Source organism: Pipra filicauda, unplaced genomic scaffold (genome assembly GCF_003945595.2).
Source record: "Pipra filicauda isolate LSUMZ 115617 unplaced genomic scaffold, ASM394559v2 scaffold34_size3990699_pilon, whole genome shotgun sequence".
Classification (NCBI taxonomy): Eukaryota; Metazoa; Chordata; class Aves; order Passeriformes; family Pipridae; genus Pipra; species Pipra filicauda.
The window spans coordinates 3,713,118-3,740,645 of record NW_024104476.1 but is presented as its reverse complement, the minus strand read 5'-3'; the positions used below and the strand labels follow the sequence as shown (position 1 = coordinate 3,740,645).

At 37.3% G+C, this 27,528-nt stretch overlaps 1 protein-coding gene across 1 annotated transcript in view; it reads left to right on the top strand.

Annotated features, from left to right (window-relative positions):
- JMY (junction mediating and regulatory protein, p53 cofactor) overlaps window positions 1-27,528 on the top strand; it is a 70,948-nt gene that overhangs the window by 17,956 nt on the left and 25,464 nt on the right. Inside the window, exons 2-5 of the mRNA XM_039384382.1 lie at window positions 4,752-4,925; window positions 21,195-21,345; window positions 23,379-23,548; window positions 27,352-27,517. Of these exons, the coding sequence (XP_039240316.1) occupies window positions 4,752-4,925; window positions 21,195-21,345; window positions 23,379-23,548; window positions 27,352-27,517 (661 nt within the window). The remainder of the gene's footprint in view (window positions 1-4,751; window positions 4,926-21,194; window positions 21,346-23,378; window positions 23,549-27,351; window positions 27,518-27,528) is intronic.

The following is a 27,528-nucleotide window of genomic DNA, read 5'->3' as shown; positions in this document are numbered from 1 at the left end:
AACACCTTGAAAACTGCATGGTTTTAACTAACCAGATTGGTCTAGGCATTTGGCTACGTACTCATTGAGATACTGCAAATACTGTCTGAAAATTGGAACGTATAGAATCAAACTACTTGTGAATCTGTGGAAGGCCTGGTTTGCCCTAAGACCTTATTAATTCAGTGGATTCTGTGCTAGTCCCAGCATTATGGTTATCTAGTAGTCTGAATACTGTCTGGATGTCAGCCAGCTAAAAAATGCTTCAGCTGACTTTGATCCAGAACAGGAAAGCTTCCATCAGATTGTGTGTATAATGGGAGTTGCTGTATGTAGCCGGTTTTGCACCATCTACTTCCCATGTCACTGCCCCTTTCAGATTCGTGGCAGTAAAGCAGCCTGGACTCTTCATCCGGCTTACAAGGCTCTGTCTAGAAGTACCTATCAGTCTTCTGTTCATACCACACTGTGTTAGTGAAGACTAGGTGATTGGTAATCACGTCAGTTCCAAAAAATGAGAGAATAGCTCTGTATTCCTTTAAACTATGTATATAGAAACATTTAGGTCGGAGAAGACCTTTAAGATCACCAAGTCCAACCATTAATGTAGCACTGTCAAGACCACCACTAAACCATGTCCCTGAGTGCCACATGTGTACTTCTTTTAATTACCCCCAGGGATGGTGACTCAGCCAGTTCCTTGGGCAACGTGTTCCAATGCTTGACAACGTTTTCCATGAAGAAATTATCCAGTCTTAACCTGACACAACTTGGCGTCATTTCCTCTTGCCCTGTCGCTTGTTACTTGGGAGAAGACACCGACCTCCACCTGACTGCAACCTCTAGTACAAAAAACCAAACACCAGTGAGACAAACTGTACATTTAGTGAAGGAGTAGTACTTTGTTAGGACAATCCACAGCAACTCCTGCCTGCATTAGGCAAGATCGTAACAAAGGGAAGATTATTGTATTGGGCTGACAATGGTATTTCCAAGTGCTGTAGTAGCTATACCATCTATTTCCCTTTGTTTAATAAACTTAGTTGATATTTATAGTTAGTTCATATAGTTCAGGTGAACTTCCCAAGGAGGATGATCTACTCAGCATTGGAAGATTGGATATTTGCTGAAAGGAAAATACACCTTTTCAAGTGAGGCTGTAAGTTAGCTATCATACCATTTTGAGAAGTGCTGTATGTAGCAATCCTGTTTATTTTTGGTAGGTCTTTACCTCCATCTCTCTTAGAGAAAGAAAAGTAGGCAGCACAGAGTTTACCTGCTTCTGCTTCCTACTCACCTGGTAGCTGGTAGGGCGAGCAGCAGTTTTTAACCAAAAACATTCACGTATTTTGGTTCATTTAGGCTAGCTTCGTAAGACTTATTCTCTAGACAGTTCACCAGCTCCTTCTCCAGAGCTACCTTGGAGCTGCCCTTCTCTGGACTTGCTCCAGCACCTCAATGTCTTTCTTGTAGTTAGGGGCCCAAAACACTGAACAAAATACTGAACACAGTATTCAGGATCAATGTCCAGATGTTTTTCATGAAAACATTGAAAAAGCCTGAAGAAGATGTTAATAGGGATGGGTGTAATGGGGCTGTATGTCATGAGTACTTGCAAGTTGGTAACCTTCCTACCTGCTTTGAAGAGTATCCCTGTACAACAGCTCATTGGTCTTTGCACCAAACCAAATTAGATGATACTCTTGGTTTCAAAATAAGTTTTCATGTTTCGTTATGTCCTTTTTGGCAACTGCAGATTAAATGAAATTTCATCACCATTTTCATTCAGAAAGTCCTCATTAGTAATAAGGAAATAGATTCTGCACATGTCATTGCCTTAGGGAAGAGAAGCTTACCTTGCGTTAGTAGTTTAAGAATATGTATGTGTGTGTGTGTATAGATAGATAGATAGATGTAGTTCTATATGAATAACCTTCTGTTTAGTGTTTTTTGAGTTTTGTTTGTTTTTGTTTTTTTTTTTAATTGAGGGTTTGGTATTTCTGAAGGACTGAGACTTAGGATTGGATTTAGGATTGGAGTAACCCCATCAGTGGACCAAATAGAACTGAAGTTATGGCCATTTACTTACCTTTTATATGCGCAGAAACGTATTGATAGTTCATTGCTTTATCCCTACTGTTTCCAGTGATGGACATTATTTTTGCTGAACAGCCAACTAATTATAAGTATCTACTAGCTTTTAATGTCCCTAAGATGTCTCTGTACTATACTGATAGTCATAAAATTGTAAAGGTCCTTCATTTCTTGACCCTTTTACTCCAGCTTCTGAAAAGTTGTCCCCATCTTCCAAAATATCAGAACTATTAAATAGGCCTTAAGAATGGTCTATGAACAACAACAACAAAAAACTCCCTACATTGTATTGTTCTGTTCCTGGAGTGAATTTACCCAAGACTCTCCTTTAAATGGTGATTAAATTTTCTCCAGTTGTCGGGTTTTGTTGCCCTCTAGAATTTGCATCCTAGTAGAGTGGTATGGTTTCACAATGAAACAAAGCTGTAAATTTATTTAATAGTAAGATACTAATAGCGTAAGCAACTGAAAGGAAATTAATATGATAGTGTGCTGGTTGAGTTGCTACTAATAATAGAGACCCTTCCTGCAATGAATGGCTTGAGAAGAAAGATTTAGTTTTTCAGTAGCTTGGCAGAGGGATAACTTCAACTTTGGGACTCCAGGAGGTTTTTCTGATAGTGCTGGGGGAAAGCAGGAGAAAGCCGGAGTATGACAGCTCTGGGTTTAGGGACTAGCCACAAGAAAGAGGAGCTGAGGTAGATGGTGACTTCTTAGACTAGATGGTTAAAACAATTAGTGGGCTCAAATAGTGTATGAAATCCATAGGGACTTAGTCCTTGAATCCAAAAGCATGTTGGATGACTTCTGTTCCCGAAGTTTCAGGTTATGTTATGTGTGTCTAATCCTGAAAGTTCATAAAATGTCAGTTTTATGCAAGCCACAAACCATTACCCAGTGGTAGTGTTCTCAGTGAGAAGTCAAATGCTACAAAATACTACATGCTACTGGGAGAGTAGGAGGGCATAACAAATGACTTGCAATAGCAACAGTTCTCTATGTAAAATTGTTTAGGAAACACAACTGTTTGTCTTGTGCTTATGAGGAATTTCAGATCTGTTCTACACCATCTCTCCCAGACCTTGCTTCTCCGTTAAGCCTTACTGAGGGAAAGCTCTGCCTGTCTTGTCATGTGACCATTATTTTAATGCTGAACATATAAATAAAGCTACTATGAGCATCTCTGCATCCTCTCTCTAATCTTGACTGATCTTTAGTGCTTCAAAGGAAGGCCAGGTGGAGTTAGAGATTTTCTGAAACAAACTTTGCATTATGAAGAAAGAAATTTTTCTTGCCCAATCTGGTAACTGAAACACAGTGTAGTAATATAAAAGTAATGGAGCAAGCTGAATAGACAGTATGGTAATTAAGACTTTTCTTCACTGTCCTAGGATATAAATGAACCAGATATCAGAGGCTTGTTGACCAGAGCTTCCATTTCTAATCTGCAGTTCTGTCTCTCTGATGTTTCAGTTATAACAGTTGATGCAGTTCACTATGCAGAGAGTATTTCACATAGGCTTGGCATTCAACTTGAATGAATAGATAGAAGATAGGATGTGCTTATTCTATAGTGTTCCTAATCTATGTTAAGTTTAAATAAACTTGGACTATGAATGTATGCTTTTGAGATGATAATATAAAGGACAGGCGACTTTGACTTGGAAAATTATGTAAGAGGGGAATTAATTGCAGATAATCTTGTCTTTGTAAATACATCAAGTACTCCACATGTCTGTATGAGATTAGTTTTTATTAAACAGCCTGAATTTTTTTTTTTTGTAGAAATGGTGAAAGATTTCCAGCAGCATGTGAGGTCTGCCCAGGCAAATGCTCAAAATAGATGCAAAGCAAGCATATAAAATAAAAAACATACATTGTAGCGAATTTGTAAAAACAGACGAATTTTATCCTTCATAAGAACTAAAGAAAGGAATAGACTTCAATGTTATGGGGTTTTTATATGAATTAAAACATTTTTATACTAACATCTAAGTATTTTTTAAAGATTATAAGGCTTAGATAATTTCCTTTGTAAAAAAAAAAAATAAATCTAATTAAATCCTCGTGCTGTCTAGGAAGTCAAAACTGGAAGACAAAATTAGCCAAAATGCAGATCAGTGTTCTGTTTCATATAGATTCCTCTCTGTGGCTGAGGCCACACTGATGTAATGGGGCTGTGTGAGTCCAAAGAGCAGACTGGGAAAAAAAAACCCAAAACCTAAACACCAAAAAACCTCAAAACTGTTAAAAGTTCAAAATGCAACTTTTTTTTGTCTCCTTTCCTATCACTTCTTTTCCCCCAACTCTGATACCCAGTAGTGGGAAATATGTGAAGTAGCATACCTGATTACTGCATTATAGATTTCTTTACTGAGTTACTTTTTGTGCTGTCTTTGTGCTCATATTCATTACCTTCCAGAAATTTTTGGAAACAAAACTATCAGTAGGAGTGCTGCACATTCTCAGTTAAGGTTATCAGAGACATGCTCATACTTGACTGTCTAAACTGAAGATGTGCATTGGGGACTAAGACTTTTTTCTGTTTGCTTGTCTGATGATTTTGTGGGAATGGGAAGATGATACAAGACCATAGACTAAAAAATATTTTTTAAATTACTGTCACTTTTATCAGGAATGCTTGAATATTTTCACTAAAACTAGTACTTTTTCTGCAGCTGCTCGAAAAACATAAGAATACAGAAAGTATGGTAGAGCTGCTTGAACTGTACCAAATGGAAGATGAAGCCTACAGTAGTCTTGCAGAAGCTACCACAGAGCTCTACCAGTATTTACTACAACCATTCCGTGATATGAGGGAACTTGCGATGCTTAGAAGACAACAAATAAAGGTATGGTAAAGGTAACTGAGCTTCCTATTAGTTGGGAAATCCTGCTTTTTAGTTGCTATTTACTGGTTTTATTATGCAGTATATGAAGGTGTGTTTTTTCCACTTGGTGTTGACCCTCTGTTTCTGGGTTCTCCACTCAGATGAGTGCTTTTGAAGAGTGAGAACATCTGACATATGTAGCTAACCAACACCTGTTTATCTTACTGTCTTCTACTGTTCAAATGTGTGGCTGAACTAAATAGGTCAAACTTAAACTTTTGTGGTTATTGGGAATATTGACTAATACATCAAGTAGAAAGAGACGTGCAGTATATATACTATTGTTAATTCTTCTAAAAGATTGCATAGGAAGTTACTTTTCATTTTAGTTTTCTAAAATAATCTGATAAACTGTGGGAAGTCAGTAGCTTTTTATCTGATATTATGAAACACTGAAACATGGAGCCATTTTTCAAGTGTATAATTCATTGTAACACTTCAATGGGTTTTTTTCCTAAGAGCTAAAAAAGCGTAGCCACCTGAAGAATACTGCATTTTGGTAAAACTGTTTAAGAATGGGTGTGCTCATTTTGTTTAAAAATAATTCTAATCTTGAATACTTAACCAAAATTAACAAATTTATCTTTATTGCATCTTGGAAGTACTTTTAATAAAATTATTAATTCCTATGCAGATTGTTAAGACTGCAGCCTTCTGATTCTAAGCTAAAATGGTTTGTTTCATTTAATCTGTGTTGCAAATGACATTTTATCTCAGCTTGACGCCTTGTTCAGTTAGCTAACATTACTGGTTTCAACTTAAAAATAGTGTTTCTCTCTGGTTTTGAGTATAGAATGAGGAGGGAGGCAAAAGGATTTATGATTCCCAAACTGGTTTTATTTTGACATATTGCTATGTGCCTAAAGTAACTTTTCAGAAAGCTCAGCAATATGAAATGAACTCGGTGTTATAATGAGATAATATTTGAACAAAGAGTGCTTTTTTTTGTCCCAAAAGTTAAGTGTTGCTGCACAGAGAATTGGCATGAATATTTTTTCAGATGTATTACACAGTTGAAGATTATGAATACTTCACTCATTAAAAAGCTTTCTTCAGAGCACAGTGAAATAATTCCCATTTTATTTGAATTTGTAGCAGAGGTGTCATGGGTTAAGATTGCCCCCCTCCGAGAGTCAGGGGCTCAGAGGTGATCGGGTGCCAGGACAGTGTTCCCTGGAGGGCCAATCACCACTCGTCTTGTTCGCTTCTGCTCAAAATCATATATCACAGCACCGGAAGCTGTGGGCAGTTTCTGTTGGTGTCTGATGCGTGTAGGTGTAGAAGGCCAGGGGGTGTCTGGGCTCCTTCTTCCCGCCTCCAAGGGGGAGAGGGGAGCCCTGCTGCCCCCCAACTCTACCTAGGCCAGCGTTAGAGACAGCACTGGAGTGAGTGTATGTTTGTGAGGTATGTGACTCACAAACAACTGGTAAGTGAGAGAGAGAGAGAGGCAGGCCTTGCAGCCAGGCCCTCTTCTTCTTTCCCGCCCTTTTGCAGCCAGGCTGCAGAAAGGGGCTGTTTTTCCCTCTCACTGTTTAGTGGGAGTGGGGCAAGGCTCAGCATTGGAGCAGAGCCAAGTGGACGGGCTGATAATGAAGCAGCTCGGCGCTAGGGAAAAGAACCCCAGGCGAAATTGGAGACGGGCCAGAGAGAGAGAGGCTTGGGAGTTGCCCTGCCGAAGTTTGACCGGGGCAGCTGAAAACTGACTTGGAGGATGCGTACATTGATAAGCTACACTCCAGCAGCCTACAGAACAGAGGTATAAGACCGAGAGGGAGAGATGACACAGCAGAAATGACACAGCAGAAATGACACAGGACCAAGGAGAAAGGACTCAGAGCTACCTTCTTGGACTTTGTGAGTAAGGAAGGACTTCCACAAACATCTGGAGCTTGGTGAGGGGGGAGCGTTCGGGGCCCTGAACACTCCCACGAGGGAGAGACTGGTTACTTATCAGCCCGAAAAGGCTTTTCCTGGACTAAAGTTAAAAGGAGAAGCTTCGAAGGGACTGACAGAAGTGTAATTATATATATATATATATATATATAGTTGCTTTTAGTTTGTATAGTATTTATTTTGTGTAAATAAAATGTAAATACTTCCCCTTTCCCCTATAGAAGTCTCTGGCCTGAAAGTTTTCTCTTTGGTGTTGAGATAAATTGTGGGAAGGGGTAGGGAAGCCTGGAAATTGGATTTTAGATTCCTAATGTGGCTCAAACTGCCACAAGAGGAAAAGATGATTTTTTTTGTTCTTTTGTCAAATAAGAAAACATAAATATTACAATGAGTAGGAAATATGGATTAAGTTGTTTTGTTTTGTGTTTTAAACCTCAGTGATCTCTTTAACTGCAGTTTTAAATACCTAATTTCATGTTTTTCCTGAAAGAGTAAGAGCTTTGTTCTGTGGTTGATTATTTTAGTTGTACATAGTCATATCTAATGTAATTTATGTTCTCTTCTTAACTTGGGAATTTTTGAGTTAAAAAACTTGGTCGTTTTCATTCATCTATATTATGTGGTAGAGAAAGAGAGTGTCTCCTGGTTTTCATTTTATTGTTTGAGAGAAAGCAGTACTTGTATCTATGATGACAAAATATATGTTACACTGTATAGCTAGGGTTGAAGAATTGCTTTATGAATAGAACTTGTGCATGAAATGGTTTATATTAATTTTCTGCATATGTTTTCTGGCAGGCTTTAACATTTTAGATGTTTTCTGTATTAGGTATCTGGTTTTGATTTGTGGGGAAGTTGTTTTAGTTTGGTTTGGCTTTTGGGTTTTTTTATGAATTTGGGAAGTTTTAACTTTTAATCAGTTTCATTTTGTCAGTTTTCACAGTGAGTTTAGAAAGAAGTTATTTGCGTTGTCTGTAATCTTTGAGAAGAGTGTTTTGTGTTTTCTCCTTTTGGAGCAAGATATAAAAATTGAAATATGTATCATCTGAGTGTTAAATTTCTGCTGTTGCTGTGACATTTAAGCAAGAGACAAACCTACAGGAGACAAGGGAGAAACAAGCACGAAGTTCTGTCTGATCAGTGGAGGTTTATTAGAGTAGGACAGTTGTATTGTATGCAGATTCCTTCTTTGGACAAAACCCCCACCAAACAACAGACCACAAACAAAACAACCCGGAATGGAAGATCATAACAAAGTTAAAACATGTAGAAGCTTGGAATTGTAGACTGTTTTTGTCCATTATAGACAAGATAGAATCTTCTTTGGTTTTATATTTTAACTTGATCATATGTTTCAGGTGTATTTTGTATCATTCAGTGTAAAGGATAGAACATTTAGTATGTGTGAGGAGTCAAAAGGTCTATTGTCAAGTACTTAAATATTTCTGGATTTGGAAAACATAATTTAAAAGGTGTAAGATCATGGAAGGAGAAAAGGATGGTTTATTATGAAATGAAATAAGCCCATGGCTTGGACAAGTGTACCCTCTCCTGGATTAGGAGCTGGCTGGAGGGTCGGGCCCAGAGAGTGTTGGTGAATGGAGCTGCATCCAGCTGGCAGCCGGTCACCAGTGGTGTTCCCCAGGGGTCTGTGTTGGGTCCAGTCCTGTTTAACATCTTTATTGATGATTTAGATGAGGGGATTGAGTCCATCATCAGCAAATTTGCTGATGACACCAAACTGGGAGGGAGTGTCGACCTGCTGGAAGGCAGGAGGGCTCTGCAGAGGGATCTGGATAGACTTGAGAGATGGGCTGATTCCAATGGGATGAAGTTCAATAAAGCCAAGTGCCGGGTCCTGCACTTTGGCCACAACAACCCCCTGCAGCGCTACAGGCTGGGCACAGAGTGGCTGGAAAGCAGCCAGGCAGAAAGGGACCTGGGGGTACTAATTGACAGGAAGCTCAACATGAGCCAACAGTGTGCCCAGGTGGCCAAGAAGGCCAATGGGATCTTGTCCTGTATCAAAAATAGCGTGGCCAGCAGGAGCAGGGAAGTGATCCTTCCCCTGTACTCTGCGTTGGTGAGGCCACACCTTGAGTATTGTGTTCAGTTCTGGGCCCCTCAGTTCAGAAAGGATATTGAGGTGCTGGAGCGGGTCCAGAGAAGAGCAACAAGGCTGGTGAAGGGACTGGAGCATAAGTCCTATGGGGAGAGGCTGAGGGAGCTGGGGTTGTTTAGCCTGGAGAAGAGGAGGCTCAGAGGTGACCTCATCACCGTCTATAACTACCTGAAGGGAAGTTCTAGCCAGGTGGGGGTTGGTCTCTTCTCTCAGGCACTCAGCAATAGGACAAGGGGGCACGGGCTTAAGCTCCGCCAGGGGAAATTTAAGTTGGATATCAGGAGAAAATTCTTTACAGAGAGAGTAATCAGGCATTGGAATGGGCTGCCCAGAGAGGTGGTGGATTCACCATCCCTGGAGATTTTTAAACGCAGACTGGACGTGGCACTGAGTGCCATGATCTAGTAAATGGACTGGATTTGGACCAAGGGTTGGACTCGATGATCTCGGAGGTCTTTTCCAACCCAATCGATTCTATGATTCTATGATTCTATGATTCTATGAAATGTCACTCTGGAAAACTGACTTCTGCTGCAGTTTCTACTGAATTATGGACTAGTCATCTGACCCTAGAACAGTGTGTTCAGTAATGATATGCTTCTTTTTGTTTGGGCTTCCAGCATCAGAAACGTAGTTTTGTTTGTGTGAATGCTTAATATTTGTAAGTGCTGCTTAGAGGGGGACTTCCCTCTATGATAAGCATATCAGAATGCTTACCAGATACCATGCATTCTTGAAAGAGATGAACACTGCAAGCACAGCTGTATTTTGGACTTACATTTTTATCAGGATCATATGGAAACAATCCTGCTCACCCCAAGACCTTTATGGGGGACACACAAATAAAAGCCAAATTGTGATGAATGGTATTATCAAATTGAGAAATGCTTATCAAAGAAGCAACACTGTGCTTGTTTAAAGATTAAAATTGTATTTAGTGTGACGATATTTTGTAAGGTAAGTTTGAAAAGTTGTATTGATAAACCAGCCAAACAGTCAGAACTATGATTATGTTCTGAATGCCTGAGGAGGTATGATAAAGGAATTGAAGACAGTATTATAATTTATATATACATAAAAGCTGTGTTGAATGTGTATAGGCATTTCTAAATTTAGTTATGGACTGTTGCTGGTTTAGATGTAATAATAAGTGCAGATATTCAGCTAGTGGCTTTTAGCATGTTAGTTTTCCTTGATGGATTACTGGATCATTTCTTCTGATTTCAGACTGTTGAATGCAACACAGACATCAGGCAAGTGAAACTTGTTATTTAAGTGCTGTGTTCTATGTTTTGGGCTATCTGTATATTCTTCCAAGAACCGGGAAGGCCACTATGAACTTAAAACCACAGGACATGCTCTTTTGCTAAGAATCAGACTCCTTAAGAACTAAAAAAAAAGCTGTAGTGTCTTTGATTCTAAAAATGTTTCACAAGTATACCCACAAATTTTTCATTATTCAGAATAGATCATTCCCATGTAAAATTTTATTAATTTTTTGCACGTGAAGAACACACATTGCCGTCCATAGCAGAAAAGTGAGAGGTAGTAGGCATCAGTGACACAAAGGTGAAATACTTCTGACATTTGGAAGAAGCAGAGTAGGCACCTGTGTTCTGGTGCCTTTGATTTCAGAAAGTTTAATCTAAATTTTATTAGATCCTCCATATATAGTGCAGTGTTCTTCCGAAAGTTTGGAGGGGAGGCACCGGTTAGTGGTTGATATTTGACTATAGTACTTACTGACAGGTTAATATGATCAAGCTTTAAGTCCTTTAAGATATGAAGTGTTCTTTGATGAAGGATACCAAATCTGGTTATTTAGAAAAGAAAAATAATATTTCAGAGGAATAGCTTCATGGGCAAAACCCCAAAGCCTTTTATGTCTGTGCAGTTGTGTTTGCCAGTCTTCATACAGAGAAAGAAACTACCTTACTACTTGTGGTCTTGTAACTGTGGACAGTACTCCATAGTCATGATGAATAGGCAGTGAGTTTCATCAAGCTCAAGGTGAAATCAGTGGGAGACTTTCTTTTTTTATATATTTTTTTTTAATGTCCTTGGTATTAGACTAAAGATAAATGTAGCAAACTGTTTCACAACCTACTTGTAGATGCCAGCAACACTTGGACATATGCACTGAGTTGCTTAACTGAGAACTGATAATACATTGTTACAGGTAGAAGACTACAGCCACCATTACCTCTCAGTTCATCTCCAGGAAATGAGAGTATTAAAATGTTATCATATGTTAAATATATTAAACATACTCTTAGCTTCATTGCATACCTACTAATTATTTTTACTGACGTATTAATTCACTTGAATGTGGGGCTGTTTTAAGAAATTTGAATACTTTAATGTTGAGGTCTAGCACTGGAAATTAGAGACTAGAGCAGGATATACATTGAGAATTCATCACATCCTGTTTTTAAAAGTTTTAGAATGCTTCGTTAGTTTGTTGTGCTTCCCTTTCAAGTTCCTTTACATATATTCTGGTATAGTTGAAAATACAACTCTGACTAACTGTATGTGAATTTTTTGTTTGTTTAATACATGATGGTAAATTGAAGTAGTGAACTTTATAATTAATTTAACTTTGATTTGTGCAAAATTAAATACTTAGAAATAACTTATGTTGTATTGAACGTGTAAAATTTTGGTTAAAAAATACTTTCACAGTATGAAACAAATTCAAGGGAGAATAAATCGAATGATGAGAATAACTAGCAAAACAGTGAGAATTACTTAAAAAAATAGATAGAGAATACTTTTAAAAAGTCTCACAATCAGCTAAAGATGTTTGGGGAAGGAAGTGGATATCAGCGCTTCAATTTGGAGTATTGCTCCCATACATCCAACAGATCAATTCTGTATTACTAAATCCGCATTTTTATCATTGGCCGTTGAATAACTGATATCTTAGTGAGCTGGTTTGTGAACTGTGCATTTTTTTAAGCCTATTACAGTATTTTATAGTGCATCATGGTCTTGAAGTGAAGAACATGAAAACAAAGTTACAGAAGACATATTGAAAGACAATAAAGAAGCACTGATTAAAATACGTAGATTATTTGCATGGCATTCAGCTCAATTTCATTCCCTCACTTTTGTGAACTGCACCTTCCAGTAGTCAAATTAGTGACTTGCTGACAAACAGTTGGTGAAAAATGTCTGGTAAAAAAACCCACAAGGTAGTACTTGGTGGAGAAACTGTAAGACTTCAAAGAATTTTTAGCTTTCTTTTTGTCTGTTTGTTGTTCAAGATGTGTCCTCACATCATTAGGAATAATAGTTAACTAAACTTGGCTTTTGAAAAACAGTAGAGTTTGAAAGAAATCTGATTTTATGCAAAATGGCTGGATTTGCAAATTAAGGTAATAATATTTGTTGAAAATATTGCTTTCTTGTTTGAGAAACTTATGTAAAATGCTAAATTATGCTGTGATCATCTTTATAGTCTCAAAGACTGTTTCAGAAGGGTTGTATGGCAGTCTCTGTTTACAATCTGAACTATAAATCTTTGTCCTAGTTAGAACAGCTGGGACCAGTTCATCATTATGGGTGTAACCCAAAACTGTGTATTCTATAGCCTTCCATGCCATTTCCCAGAAACTGTTATCAATGAACCATTTACACCGTCTGCCCATAGAGCCTGACTCCTCAGGCTATAAACTGGGTGTTAAGAGGCCTGTGAGATAGGAGGGTGCTCTTGTCCTCACGCCCATTGAGGAACCCCCTGCTCTGAGGGAGGTACTGGGCATTCCTGCCTGAACTGGAGGATATATAATCTTGGAGTCTTGGGACTTTTTTAACCACTCGTGGGATCCAGAGGAAGACTGCAGATCACTGCTCTCAACCAGACTGCAACCACCACCCTTGACCAGACTGCAACCACCACCCTTGACCAGACTGCAACAGCACTCTCACCAACAGGTTTTTCCCCTCTCCCTTTGGACTCAGGGGGCCCAACAAACACCACTCTGTTCATGCCCCAGGGTGCTGGGTTATACATTTGGGTTTTGTGGGTTAAAACCAGTTGTTTGTCTGTATAATCATACTTATTGTATTATTTTATTAAATTGTTATTCTGACTTATAATCTCTCTTTTGGGTTGAGTTCATTTTCCCCTGCTGGTTTACCTTTAAACCAACACAATCTTCTAGACTATTGTATGAACTCAGAGCAGAACATTTTGCTGACTTAAAAAAGCCAAGGGTTTTTGGACTTTCTCAAATACATAATGCTTCAAATAGGTGATCTGATAGAAAGTAGACTGGTAGTCTGAATCATTGAGGAAGTTTTGTTCTTGCTAAGAGGTTGCAGACTAGACTGTGGTGTGTATTGGATAGCTTAAATCTGCCTGTCTGCAAAGGTGAGTAGAGTACAAAACTGCTCTGGGCGTTCAACTGTAAAACTGATTAATAAGACTTGTAGAAAAATCTGATTATGTTTGCATGCTGAAAGGTTTGTTGTTTTGGTTTTTAAAAAGTTGTCTTATGAAAAGCTGGGCTGAACAATAAAAATGGTAGGTTAAATTTCAGTAAATAAAAAATAATGCATGTGCAGAAGGTTGATGACAACCTTCAAAAGTGTATATGCATATTCATATGCACTGTTACTCCTGAGGAAAAATGTAGGAAAGTTATCTTGAGGAGTTTGCTGAAAACAACTTGCCATTCAGCATTTTGAAAGAAGAAAGAAATGTTTTGAATTATTAGGCAGATAAAAAAACCCCACCAACACGAAATAGAAAACATCCCACTTTGTTATATATGCATGGTATACTTGCTTCTTGAATGTTGCAGTTTTAGTTTCTCCCTCTCAAAAGTGTATTGTAGTATCAGAATAGTTACAGTATGGACAATTAGCATATTTTCTTGTGAACATCCTCAGTGGAAGACCAGAACAAATGAATCAGATTGCCTTAGTTTAGAAAGCATGTGATTCATCTAAGATAAGAAAGAGATCTATAAATCCTAAGGGGCAGGAAATATTGGATGTTTTCTTCAATCTTGCTTGTACTAAAAAAACAATAGAGGTCCCTCAACCAACTTGTTTGGCTTTAAAACAGCGTGAAAATAATGGAAAAACAAACTCTTAGTACAACTTACATGCTCTGTGGCAATAATTGGCACAGTTTAGCTGTGGACTCCAGGTACAGATGTGTTCCAGAAAGAGACAGAACCATCAGCGGCTAATCATAATTCAGATTAACCGTCAGCTCAGGAAGCCTCTAAGCTGTTCAGTAACAGAAGTTGTGAGTTATCAATGTATCCATACCTTGTGTCTTAATTTTTTTTCCCCTCAAGTGCTAGTAAAGGAGGAAAGAGTGCAGAAAGATGCAGAATCAGTGTGTCCGTTCAAAAAGGCACCTTGATGAAACTTTGAAAGGCTGTTTAACATGCAGAAAATACTAAATTGCGTGTCCCTGAAGATTAAAGGAGGGTTAAAACTAGAGACGTATGATTTTTTCTTTTGCAGTGTTGGAGATGGGAAAACAGAAAAAAAAGAGTAGACTTTGATGCAATGTTATTCAGGCTATAGAGGTCAAGGAAAGGGACTAAAGGCCTTCAAAGATTGAAAAACTTGATAAAAGTCTGAGTTTCAAAAGTCCATGCGAACTGAGTCTGTAAATAGTTTGAAATCTAGTACTTTTTTTTCTGGTAGTGCTCTAAAAAAAATAATTTCTGTAAGCTTTTATCATATTTGCTGAGTTTATACTGAAACTTGTAGGGCTTTATTTGCAGTTGTTACAGTTATTTTCAGTATAAATATATATATTATTTATAAATATATATATATCTCTATATAAACATATATCTATGTTTATAGCTATTTATATGTGTTAATCTGATTTCTTCTTGCGTAATACTCATACCATTATTTTTCTTTTTTCAGTATATCTGTATATAAAAATTGTCCTACATATTTTGATGAGCACCTGATAGATGTGCTTAACATTTTATCTATTGTATATATTGAGGTTTCTTTAACTGACGATTTAAAAACCCATCATTTTCATTTACAAACAATCTAGAATGTCTGGAAACACTAAAGCCCACTTGTTTTAGCATTCAAGTTAAGTTGGGTTAAACAACATTTTCAAATAACTGGTAGAATATGTCATCTTAAAAATATATTTTTTAAAAAATAAAGCTTTCTTTATTTATTTCTTTAAAAAGGTGAACTCTTTTTAGTCTGGGGCTCAGTCAGTGAAACTGAAATGTAAATAAAGGGTTTGTGATATATAGATGGATAAATAAGGAAAGCATAATGCAGAGTGCACAGTTCAGCCTTAATTCTGTCGATTGCCAATATAAAATACTGTAACTTAGTGTTTTTAATACTCCTTTATATACACACTTACGTGTCTGGGGGAAGGAAAAAGAGTTGAATAAACCCAGTCATTCTGCTTACTCTTGCCATAACCTAAATCTTCTATGATTTTTCACTTCTGACTACTTCTTTACTTTTTAATTTTTCAGCATTCTCCGTAGTTGTGGAAGAAACATTCACCACTGCACTTTGCAGTACAATAACATTATTGTTTCAGTCTTCTTTCTGTATGTCCTAACATCTTGGTTGCTTTTTAATTTGTTACTTTCTTTACAGTCTTTGTATATGTTGTTCTCCTATGTAATGAGAAAATCAAAACCCGTGTAGTTTGTATTGTTAATCCCAGTGTCAGATTATTTAAGGAACCTAGACCATCTAATCTAAGTTGCTTTGTAGGTATTAACATTCAAGTCCATATTAGTATTTCTTTGGATAAAACCAGTAAAACTGTAAAGCCCTTTTTACATCTCAGTGGTTTCACTTACTATATTTGGGGGTGTATATATATGGAGTTATATTTTGGAAAATACTACTGGGTTTGTGTTATTAACTGGGAGCATAGTTAAATTAAAAACCTATAAAACTAACTCTGAAAAGGCCCTGACTGGATGATGAAGCTGAAATGTATGCTTACTGGTTTCTGTGTCTAGCAGGCTGTGGTTGGAATTGGTTATTTGACCTCCTGGAATGCGTGGAAGGAAGGTAGCTGAGCCTTTCAGCTGAAACACTCATTTATGTATGAAACCGTTTCCTTTTTGTGTATTGCCTCTGTTGGGTGCAGTGCTCCCTCAACCTATTTTTTTTTTGTTCTTATAATAAACTGTCCTGCTGTTGCATATTTCTCCTTTTCTGCCTATTACAAGTCTGTCTAGGAGAAGGATTAGATAGGGGCTGGAGAGATGTGATGTATCCCTGCCTAAGCTATTATGTGGCCTGGCCTAAGTCTATTTCTGTCAGTCTTGTCCATTCTTGAGAGAGAACCTGGGAAGTATTAGAAACCATCATTTAGTAGCTGTGTGCTACATGTGCATCTTGTGATTGCAAGCCTTTTTCTCATATTTTCTTGCAATTAGCTTACTTTACTCTCTTCAAAACTCGACAACAGTTTGCAAGCTGTTCCAGAGGAGAATCTTTCCAGTAGAAGGGTCTTGCCTCTGTTGATTCACCCTCATTTGCTCATGGACTAATTTAGGAACTTCCTTTCAGTTTGTTTTCTCTGAAGAATTAATTTGTTTTCCTTCAAAAACACACCAGAACACTGTAGAAATGTGTTCTTTTATCTTCCATTACTCTGAAGCAATAGCTGATGAAAGTCGCTGTTTGTATGATGTGTTGAAGTTAATGGCTTCTGCTGTTTGTATCCCTTCTTGTGTGCTTTCTGACAACCACTTTTGTGAAAGCTGTCATAATTTTCTTTGTTTCAAAGCAACATCTGAAGCAAAGCTTGCAAAACATGAAAGTATTCAAAAGCCTCCATCGGGGCAGGGGAGAGGAAATCATAGCCAATTTTACCCAGAAGCTTGGATTCCTCTCAAGGATTTTTTAAGGGAGAATAGCTGGAGTGGTTTTTTGAGAAAGTGATTACTAGAAAAGAAACTGTAGATTTGTCTATGTGATCTGTTTGTGAGATGAAGGGTTTTTCTGTTAGACCATGCTTTCTCCAGAACTTTGAGTCCAAATGAGAAATTCCAGGCCAAAAGCTCAGTTTGAGAAAATGTTAGGTAACTGAAAAGCCTTTTAGATTAGGAAGAAACTTCAACTGTATTGGAGCTTCTTAATTTTTAACTGGAATTTTTACTGAATCAAAAGTAGATACAGAAGTTTACAAGAAGTGTCAATTAGGTGACAGCACATCTTAGTTATTCTTTCCTCACTCTCTCCATTTCAATTCTTCGTGTCCTTTTCTTAGTCATATCTAGCATGGACAATAGTAATTTAAACTGGTAGTTTTTCTCTTGAGTGACTGGTGATTGTCAGTATTTGCACTCACAAGATAACCATCTTTTTTTCGAGTTTCCCGGGAGTGTGCCAGGTACAAGGCTGAAAGTGGCTATTTGCATGCCCTTTATCTTTTCGATTGTCATAGTTAATTTGGTTTTGATTATGAAGAAGGACAGTAATTGCCTTTGGAAAGGTTGCTATCAGTATTTTCTTTTACACTGTGTTGTTTTTTTTTTTTTCAATAACTAGTTTTGTTTTTTACTTTCTTGATGGAGAAATTGAATCAGGTGGAACAGACTGACTGACTGGGAAGAGATTGCTTTTCCCACAGGGAGCATTGGAGCACATTCAGGTGAATGGAGATGCTCTCAGAGGCTGCAGGGCGTGTAAGTCAGGCAAACCCAGAAAAGCAAGCTTGGGCAGGAACACAAGCCTACTGTGAGAAGCAGGGAGCAGCAGACAGCTAGGCTTGAGAGATTGCAACTTTCAAGGAACCAAATAGGATTCTTATTTATTCAGAAAGTCATTGACCTAATAGAAACAAATATGGGAAGCATGGACCTATCTTTAAGGATGCAGTGCAGACTGTATTAATTGAACACCATTTTGGAATCTCCTTCTGACAAGTCTGCTTTTCCCAAAATTAAATAGTTTCTTTCATGGTTCCAAAGGGTAACAGATCTCTCTGTGACTGAGGATTGTTACTTCAGGAATCAGACTAGAAGCTTGGATCTTGTTCTTGAACTTTCTCGTTCTGAATTTGTCACCTTTTGAACCTCAGTTGTCTCAGGCTGTCATAGCTGTGGAGTGTTTGTGGGTGTGGTACTCTGGTCCAACAGCTTCAGAAGGAAAGGGAACAAACTTTTCAATTTAAGGTTCATCCTTACCTCCTAGCTAGTCACCTTTCTTAAGAAAGCAGTTGGGGTTTTTCATCTTGTCAAAGACTATTCCACACTAGCACCTAGATTTTGTCTTCACCTGTAGATTTGACGTTCCCTTTGTAACAGGGAGAGCCTCCTTCCTTGTCATGGCTTAGCCCTGACTGGCAGCTAAGCCCCACACAGCTGCTTGCTCACTCCAACTCAGTGGGATGGGGCCAAGAGAATCAGAAGAGTAAAAGTGAGAACACTAATGAGTTGACATACAGACAATTTAATAGGTAAAGCAAAAGCTGTGCATGTGAGCAAAGCAAAACAGGGAATGCATTCACTACTTCCCATGGGCAGGCACGTGTTCAACCATCTCTACAAAAGCAGGGTTCCATAATGGTTAACAGTATATTTGGGAAGACAAATGCCATCACTCTGAACATTCCCTGCTTCTTTCAGCTGAGCACAATGCTATATGGTATGGAATGTCCCTGTGGTCTGTTGGGGTCAGCTGGCCTGGCTGTGTCCCACTCCAACTTCTTGTGTACCCTCAGTCTCCTTTCTGGTGGAGTGGCGTGATAAGCAGAAAAGGCCTTGGCTCTGTGTCAGCACTACTCAGCAATAGCTAAAATATCCTTTTATTACTAACACTGCAGCACAAGTCTAAAACATAGTCCTATACCATCTACTATGAAGAAAATTAACCCAGCCAAAACCAACACGTCCTTTCTACATTGTTTTGTGGCTTCAGAGACAGAAAGTTAATGTTGTGTATGTGTGTGCGTACCTTTTCCAAGCTGTAGAATGCCAAGTCCAAACATGAACATTAGCTTTACCTTTGGTCTTTTGATTGTTCTTTAAGTATCTCGTAGTAGAATCTTCATCAGTTCATGTTTACGCTCACTAGTTTGACTGTCTGGCTTGATAACAAGCTGTGTAGGTGTGGCCTAAGCATGAAGGCAGGTCAACTCAAGCAACATTAAGGAAATGCTTCTATCCTTTTTATCTTTCTAGGCCTCCTCTCAGGCTTCTGTTAAGCATGCCTTTATTGCTGCAGCCTTAAGGAAAGATGTGAGGTGCTCTTGTTCATGCAGCTGCTTGGGAATCTCCTTCCATACTGTGGTTATTTGTGGAGTATTCTGCTTGGTGTCTTTTGGATGTGAATGAGTATGTGAACAGCTGCATAAAGTGAAAGGGAATGGACACTTCAGTAGCTGTACCAGGTTGAACTGGTCCATACTCAAACATGTTTACAAGCCCAAGTTCTTCCTTTCCTCATTCCCTCAGTTTCTAAAGCTTTTCAGAAGCTTTATGACCATGTGCTTGTGGTTGCACATAGATATGCATACTTGTATGGGTATTGCTAAAGCAATTGGGTTTTCTCTGCGTTGCTGTATGAATACCTTCAGTGTGCATGGTGGTATGGATGACATACTTGGGATTGTGGTTAATGGAAAGATGCTTCCCTTTTTTGTTACTTGTAAATACTTGCTCTAAGGAACAAAGATACAATTGTATTATGGAATTGTAAATCTCTTTAGTTTACACCATGTGTGAATAATGTTTTGGCAGGCAAAACTTTATGAGAAAATGTTACTTTGAGGCTTCTTGCTCTCCTGGAATTCATGCCTAACAACGTTATTCACTTTACTCAGTGATTCTGTCAGTCTCAAATTACCTCACCTTTACCAAGGGATAGAAAAGGAAGACTTTTAACTGCGTTGGTTTTTATCCAGCTTCTCAAAGAACTTGCTGTTTCAGAGTTCTATGTAAATGGAAAGCATTAATTTCACCAGTCATCATTCACTGGTGTATCTTTATTTATTTATTTATTTTTATTTATATTTACAGTTTGACATTTATTTGGAAATTCCTATCCCTCTGCTCCTAAGTATTGCTTGTGGAATCATGGGACATACGTGCTCCATTGAATTACACATTACAGCCTATCTAGTTAAAATTGTTACTCACTTACCACTTGTCCACATTATACTTTGCCTATTGCCTTTCTAAGGGTTTTAGAAATAAGGAGTAGATTAAAATACCTAGCTACTTGAAACATTTTTCAAGAAATGAACAAGTACTTAGATGGCAGCTATAAATTTTTATTCGTAAAAATCATCCCTCTAAGAGATGGGACAAATGGATATGGGGAGATGGGTCCTAAATGTCACTTAAAAACCTTTCATTTGCAATTAAATTATAGGGTGGAATGGCTCTCTTAGACCAGATCGAAGCTTTGTGAAACCAGGAGTAATACTCAAAGCATTAGAACTTCAGGTTGAAATATTTGGGGACACACAAGGTTATGGGTTTTGAGAGGTTTTGTCTGAACTAGTGAGGTGTCTTCTTGACTGATGTAAATGAAAAATATTCAAAATTAAGACTTCGATATTGCATGAACAGGCTTACATTTTTAATTAAAATATAAGTATGTTGTCTGTAGAGGGACAAAATTTTCAGTTTTGGGAGAGAAATCTATGTTTTCATTAGTCTTTAAAACTAACTCCAGGTTGTTTACTGGCTTCAGACAGTTGTCATCTCAAAATAAAATTGCCTTGATCTTGGCAATGAAAGGATATTTGAGCTGCTAAGGCACTAGGAAAATACATTTTTAAAAGTCATCTCTAACAAAACAAAACTACTAAAATGATTACTTACCACTACTTTAACACATCCCTGGTTTTCCAGCTTTGTTCTGACTGAAGAGCATTTATTTACTTCAGAATTAAATACTTCGGGCTGGAAGAAAGCCTGGATGAAGTATGCTTGTTATCTACAGGTAATAAGATACTTAACAAAAAGATGCTGACAAATCAAACTTACATTTGGGTTTATTATGATTCCATAAGTTTATAACGCTTCCAGTTACGAAATGTGGATGTACCTTTTCAAGACAAGGGAGCACTTCTAAAGAGTTTTTTACTGTTGAATAGAAGCTGTGGTGATATGTTGGTAATTTATCTCCTTTTTAATTTTTGTCTTTTGGTCACCCTGAAACTGTTTGCTGTTGGCAGAATAACTGCAATTAATTGTGTTGTTAATTACAGACTGATTTATTTTCAGATCTCAATAGAGAATGACTATCTAGGCCCCAGAAGAATTGAGAGTCTGCAAAAAGAAGATGCCGATTGGCAGAAAAAAGCCCACATGGCTGTGCTTTCTATTCAAGACCTTACAGTCAAATACTTCGAAATAACAGCTAAAACACAGAAAGGTAGTTATTTTCTGCCATCCTATTCATCACATAAAAGATTAAATTATTTAATGTTTACAATGTACTGCATTGTACTGTGAATTATTTTTTTCATCAATCCTCCATAAGGAAAATGCAGTTATTAATCCTGTTTGTTTTTTGTTCTGTGTCTAAATGAATCTTTCATCAGTAAGCCTTTTTAGAACATCATAAGAGTTGAGGAGAATAGACATTTAGATAAAAGTTTTACAGCCACTTTCTCAGTGTGATTGTATTAGCAGCACTGTATACTTGCAAAGGATTTAGGAAGCATACATTCTGTTTTCCGTACTGGATATGGCCGACACCTGTAGTAAGTGTTCATTAGCTTCCAATCTGTATTTTCTTCTGTCTCCCTTGCCTCTCAGTAATTTTTTTCATAGCTCTAAATATTAAGCAACAGCTCAGTTTAACTACTCAGTTGAAAGCTGCTCTGTTGTTTAGAAGTCTTCATTGATATAGCCTTGGCATTTTTGTGCTTAAAGAATGGTGTGGTTTTACTAAGTAGTTGATGCAGTAAAACCAGGTCATATGACTTGCCATGGATATTTGTGCTTTCATCCTTGTACCATTTTAACTGAAATAATCAGTTTATCAGTTTATACCTGAGAATGAGGTTTAATGTCACCTTTTTTAGTTTGACTGCAGGCACCACTGACAAGAGTTTGTCCTGCTGTCTACCCCTGCCTGACTGCAGGTCTCTGTTTCTTTCTTTGCCTTGATTATAGTGATTCTCAATCAGATAAATGAGCTGTAGGAGAAAACCTTTTTTGATTGGTAAGTTTCCTGTTTTCTCCCTCCATGACTGCCTCAAGAGAAGCAGTCACTGCAAAATTACTCTTTTTGGTGACAACTCAAGGATAATGTGAAACTTCAGCTTAGTTTGAAAAAGTGACTAAACTGGTTAAAGCATGTTGGAAGTAATTTAATTAGAGCAAATTCTGAATGTATTAATCAGCTTCGCTCATTTTCTAGTATGACAAAGGCAGCAAATAAAATACACTATTACTTGATAATTCACAAATACTTACTGGTTGTTTTGTTGATGTGCTTTTTTTTTATGTACAGCAGTCAGGATTGTGGGGAAAAACAGTGAAAAGTGAAATGCCTCGAGACTATTTACAGATCTTTAGTATACAAGTTGCTTGCCTGTTTTGTTTTGCGTTTTTTCTTGGTCTCCTGCTGATCACAGGATGATCTTGCTTACATGCCAAAATACTAACAGATGGCAGAGGAAAAACACATGAGAACGTAAAGGTGTTTCTTATTACCTAACAGCAGCATGTAACATCTTCTAGCATGTGAGGACTGAATACTAACTCTTTGATTCAGTGATTTTTGTGCTTTTTGCTTCCCAGAGCTAAGTGTACAGTATCATATGGTTGTTCTCTGTCTTAACAATGGTGAAAATCTCGTGTGTGTCAGCCTAGAAATAGTGAATCTGAATCAGGCAAAGGACTCCTGCATTTGAGTTCAAAGATAGATGTTATTTAAATTTAATTCAGTATTCTTACAGAATTACTTGAGGTTAAGCTGAAATTTTTGTTTTAAATTGTAATTTTTTTCACTCTTCAGATCTATTTAAACTTCTGACTGCACTATGAATGTTACTAAGGGAGAGTGCAGTAACGGATAATTGGTTACAGAAGTGAGGAAAATTGGGGATGCATTTTAAGACCACATGGTACCATTAATGAGTTTTTTATTAAGTCAAGAATTTTGAACCTATGGCTCAAGTGTTTAGGTACTTTATATTCAGAATAGTCCATCTGTGGATAACAAAGATTGGAATTATAATGATAAAATTATCAACAAATAGCTAATTGCATTTTATATGAATCCTAAGAGTACCTGCATCCTGGATTTTAATGTTAGTACTCTGTAGAATGACTACTCCCTGCTAAGAGAACTGTGTATGCTTTCAGCGACAAATATATACATTTTCTCTGCAGTAGAGTCAGTAGTGATCCAAAGAGAAGACAAGTAAATCACCTGCCTCTTTTTCCCTTCTGTAGCTGTGTATGATCGAATGCGAGCAGATCAGAAAAAATTTGGTAAGGCAGCATGGGCAGCAGCAGTGGAACGTATGGAAAAGCTTCAGTATGCGGTTTCTAAGGAGACTTTGCAATTGATGCGTGCTAAAGAAATCTGTTTGGAGCAGAAGAAACATGCGCTGAAAGAGGAGGTAATTTTTCATGCCAACAAATAGAAAATAAAAACAGGCAGGAAAAAAATGTTAGACAAATGATGTTGCAATGTAGACGTGGTGAGTTTCGTGCCACTTACGTATGTTTTCTGTTCACCTTTTCCTGGTTAGTCAGCCAGAAATTCTGTTTTTACTGTTAATGCTTACAACTGTCCGCTGAGATGAGTGATATGAAGAGAAGGGATAGGACAGAAATGTGCTGCTATGTAATCTTCACAGTTTAGCTCTCAGAGACATGACCACCTTTTCAGAATAGTTCTGACATTCCAAATGGAAGGTATCTGAACATGACTAAATATACAAATGACTAGGTGGTTGTGCTGCAATCACTTTCTCTGCTTATCCTGATTATTAGGGCAATCTTCCTGAGGAAAGAGTGCAGGCATGAAACTGTGTTTAAATGTCTTAGCAGAAAAAAATCCACATTTATTGGGTTTTATGACACTTCCTCAAAAGCAAAAATGTTACAAATAATTTTTTTAAACTTTGCTATCAAATAGATATTCGGTGCTAAGAACTTTGTCACACTAATGTTAATGTACGTTCTGTCGAATCAATTGCTTGTTTTAAGAGAACTTTTCAAATGTTTCGGCAAAATTTGACTAAACTTGGTGCCTATGTTTTATGAAAAGGTTATCCAGAGAACTCACAACTTTAGCACTGTATAGGCTAGTAGGTTTATAAGCCTGATAGACTGTGTGCCTATTTTAGGAGCCTCTGTAGAAGACAGCTTGATCTGCAAGGAAGAGAGAGTACATGCAAGACCCAGAGCACAAAAATAAATTTACTGTGTTTCAGTGGTCTTCAGATTTAGAAATTCAAGAGGTGTCTGGAAACCTGAGCTTATCAGGCTGTTGCTATCTTCAGCCAAGAGCTAATGAGCCAATTCAGCAGTACTAATTAGAAGTAAGATATTGAATATGTTCACGTATTTAGAGTAACCATGCATCATGTTTTCCATAGTGCATCTAGTGTAGACCTTCTGTGAATTTTTGTTGAATGAGATCTCACTCTGGTAAATGGATATTGTTTGTTTTGAAATGCAAAAGTATTAAAGGCTGCATAGGAGACAGAGAAATAAGGAACATCTGATGGACAGGGTGCTTTCAGATGGTGTATTACAAGGCATAGAGAGCTCTAGGCCTAAACATGGTGATAGGGAGATATGAGGACCAGTCAGTTTCTGATCTGAAACGTCATCTTTTGTTTTGAAAATGTAAAAGCTTTAAGTATACTGAGTTGAATGTGAAAAAGTGGCAGGGAATACCATCTTGGAGAAGAAGGGTTGCAGTCTTGTAAAGAAAATACTTGTAGAACTGAAATACCTTCTCTGGCAAACCATTTATCTACTGTATTCCAGAAGGTAAAACCAGGATATTCCTTTAAAAATACTAAAATGTCCAAGAAACTAATATACCTGGATTTGAGCTGAGAAAGAATGACAATTCGAAACAAAGATCAGATCTGACAGTTTTTAAGGACACTGTTGGTGTATTATATAGCTAGGTTATCTGTTCAGGAACCATACAGTAGTAATTTCCCATTTCTGTTGCACCTGAAATCTGAATATAGCGGTGTTGTACCCCTAAAACAGAGCAGGTAACTAGCAGCATGTGTAATATATGCTGTATACAGGACTTAGATACCGTTGTCAGCTCCTTTGTCAGGCAGATGCCAGTGCAACTGAATGAAATAGCTACTGTAACTTGATAAGCTGGTACTTTTGAAGATGGTCTGTTCGTGTCTTTGTCTCTATTCAGTATTTATACAAAGACTGTAGATTTAAATTTGGGAACATCTTTTTTTTTAAGAAAAAAAATGTGAAAGTTTGAGTTAATTTCACAGTTCACTGATAAAGCATAATTCTTAGGTGCGGTCAAATTTGAATGACATTACCTTAGTTTAAAAACCTAACAAACACTTCCCACCTCGAAACCCACCAAATTTTATTGCATTTTTACAGCTTGAAAACCTCGAAAAATGCCAAAATGCCAATACCCTACCTGAACAATGTGCATTATCCCTCTTATGTGCAAAACTTGGGGAGTTCAAGAGAATCGGTCCTTTTGCTTGAAAAGCAGTCTCTAATTCACTCCAAATATGCTATCATTGTGTCGTTTACTGTTCTGGTTACAATAAGTAACTTAATATGGATGCAGAGTAATAATGGCATAACCAGACATTTTGTGTAACACTAGACTAAAACAAATACATAATACATGATTGATTGTAGGGTTTGTGGTATTCAGTTAAGAACTTACTGAGCTTTTCAGACTAATAGTTGATGTGCAAAAGGTGCATTTAGTAAATACATAATACAGTAGAAGAAACTTTTAAAATAGAAGTTACAAGAATTGATTCACAGGTCTTCTGTCTAGCAGTGTTATAGGGAAATAAGCATAGTATATGGAACTGTTTGTGTTTAATTGAGCTCTGAAATCCCTGTCAATAGATAATGATGTAGGTGCTAAAAGGTACATGCCTAAAAAAAAGGGATTGGACAAATTTATTAATTAAATCCGATAAGTCTGTTTTGTTTAAAAGGCAGCACCATGGCTTAAGCTGTGCTGCAAGCTGTGCTAGACGCTGGTGAAACATTTTAAGGAGGTATGACTACATGGCCTACTATGTTTCATCTTCTTGGATATTTGCAGTTAGCCTTTTTCTGAAACAGGGTATTGAGTAAAATGGATCATTGGTTTAACTCAGTACAGATATATTTTTAGTTTAGTATAAGTTGTATTTAAACGTGATAAGTAAAACTGTGGGAACCCATTTGTGACCATTCATTGCAGATGCAGTTTTACACCTTGGAGAAACCTACCATAATGTAAAAACATTCTAGCAGATATATTTAAAATTTTTACTGTGTCCTGCATTTTTACTAGGTAGACATCTCTTCATAATGATTGAATGTTTGCTATATGAAACAGGACATCCATTGTCTGAGGAAAAACTATCAGATACACATTTTTTTTGAGCAGGTAGAGAACGTGGATGTAGCCCTAATTCTTCTGAATGCAGGTTGTAGAGCTGCATGAATTCCCTCCAAAGCGAGACAACACTTAAGATCCCCTTACATGTTGATATTTCTTTATTATAGTCTGAATGGCTAACTATTGAACAGTTAAATCTTGTTTGACTGTATGAAAGAGAATGGTTGCAGTTCACTTTGTTTGTTTGTGTCACTTTTCTGTGTCAAGCATATAACACAAATAAGAACTAAAATATAAATATTTTGATCTATATATTTATTCTTCTTTGAAGGACTCCAGAAACAATGAAACTCAGTTTAAATTGTCTTTACAAGAGAATTGGTACATATATTTATGCCTGTTTCCACAGCCTTTCACATTTTTTCCTCGGTTCAGCTTTAATGACAGTTTTAACTGTACCCTTCTAGATGCCAATAGCAAAATAACTTTTAGACTTTTTGGATTGATGATAATAAAATTTTAATTTCATTATGTATTTTCAAAGAATCAGGTAGTAGAGTAAAAGACTGTGAGGGGTGTTCCACACTATGCAGTGCATGACTTGTTACTCTGACAGTCACAAAGTGTAATACAATGCCATGGAGCTTTTTCATTGCCATATAGAAAAAAATGTCAGATAAGTAAGATGTCTTAAAGTGTGTGGTTCATAACGTTTTAATATGTTACATTTAGTGTACCAAACAGTATTTAGCTGTAATGGTAAAGTCTGTGGTTTTGTTCATGTCATTATCCTGGAGTTGTATGGGTTTTGTTTGTTTGGTTGTTTTTTTTCCTCTTTTCATTTAGATGCAGAGCCTGAAAGGTGGTACAGAAGCCTTAGCCCATTTGGACCAATTAGAAGCTGATTATTACGATCTACAGCTTCAGTTATATGAAGTGCAGTTTGAGATCTTGAAATGTGAAGAGCTGCTGCTGACAGCACAACTTGAAAGCATCAGAAGACTGATGTCAGGTACTTTATTT